A 1,030-nucleotide genomic window follows, 5' to 3' on the forward strand; every position below is an offset into this window, starting at 1 on the left:
GCTACGCGCAACGCAAATCATGGTCCAAGTTGGACGGTATCCCCTTCATCGTGAAAGACGAAATGAGTGTAAGATGTTGGTGGCAGCCTAATTGATTCGTCTACCACAATTCTTGCTTTAGGTTGCAGGCTTCCAGGAGCTCGTCGGAACGAACCCAAAGGACAAGAAGAACCCCCGCATAGGGAAATTGGCGGTAGGCAAATCCTTAGCATGTAGGATACCCTATTGCATGATCATTAGACCAGAAATGACCCTGTTATCCAAGCTCTCATCGATGCTGGAGCTATACTCTTCGGCACAAGTGTGATGCATGAATATGGTATCAGCCCCGTCGGATTCAACGGTGAGAGGATCCACTTCAGCGTCTCCTTACTCCAACGTGTCATTTATTAGTGTGGGCACAAGGACCACTGAATGCGTATGACCCTACTCGCTACACTGGGGGAAGCTCCAGTGGCCCCGCCACAGGAGTAGCATTAGGCCTTGTAGGGTCGCATATCCGCTGGCTACTTCTCAACAGCCACGCCTCAAATGTTTCAGTTCCCATTTGCCATTGGATTCGATGGAGGTGGATCAATTCGCGACCCGTCCTCATGGTCTGGCGTCGTTGGAACCGTGGCAACATTCGGCGCGGTAAGCCTTTCTGTTGGATCACTCAAGTTTGCTGGTGGGCACCGAATTCGGCTAAGTCGTGGTCCCCGCAGTTGCTTCTTGAACGGCTCACTTCCTATATGTGTCTGATGTGAGGCCTCAGACACCTTTCGCCTTTGTTAGGTCCGATACGAGAATGCTGAAACTGAAATTTTTACGACACTTCACTGCGGCCCAATTACGACAAACGTCGCTGATGCAGCCATCGTCTTGGAAGTCATGGCCAACACTAAGAATAAGGTGAGTCGATAATTACTTCTTCCATACGTCGGGGTACATGATGTTTCGATGCCAGGCCACCACTTTACGATAAAGTCTACAGACATGTTCGGCATTCGCATGCGTCGATCACTTCGGTCCGCTGTACGCACAGGAGTCG

General features: G+C 50.6%; 1 protein-coding gene across 1 annotated transcript; it reads left to right on the forward strand.

The window, feature by feature from the left end:
• Window positions 1-393: 393 nt before the first annotated feature.
• On the forward strand, window positions 394-903 carry Pmar_PMAR022925 (amidase, putative; the record flags this gene model as incomplete). Its single annotated transcript, XM_002774311.1, has 3 exons — window positions 394-485; window positions 541-633; window positions 775-903. Coding segments are annotated over 3 exons (314 nt in total), but the record flags the coding sequence as incomplete, so codon positions are not given.
• Window positions 904-1,030: the final 127 nt, after the last annotated feature.

Source organism: Perkinsus marinus (assembly GCF_000006405.1).
Source record: "Perkinsus marinus ATCC 50983 genomic scaffold scf_1104296958436, whole genome shotgun sequence".
Taxonomy (NCBI): domain Eukaryota; phylum Perkinsozoa; order Perkinsida; family Perkinsidae; genus Perkinsus; species Perkinsus marinus.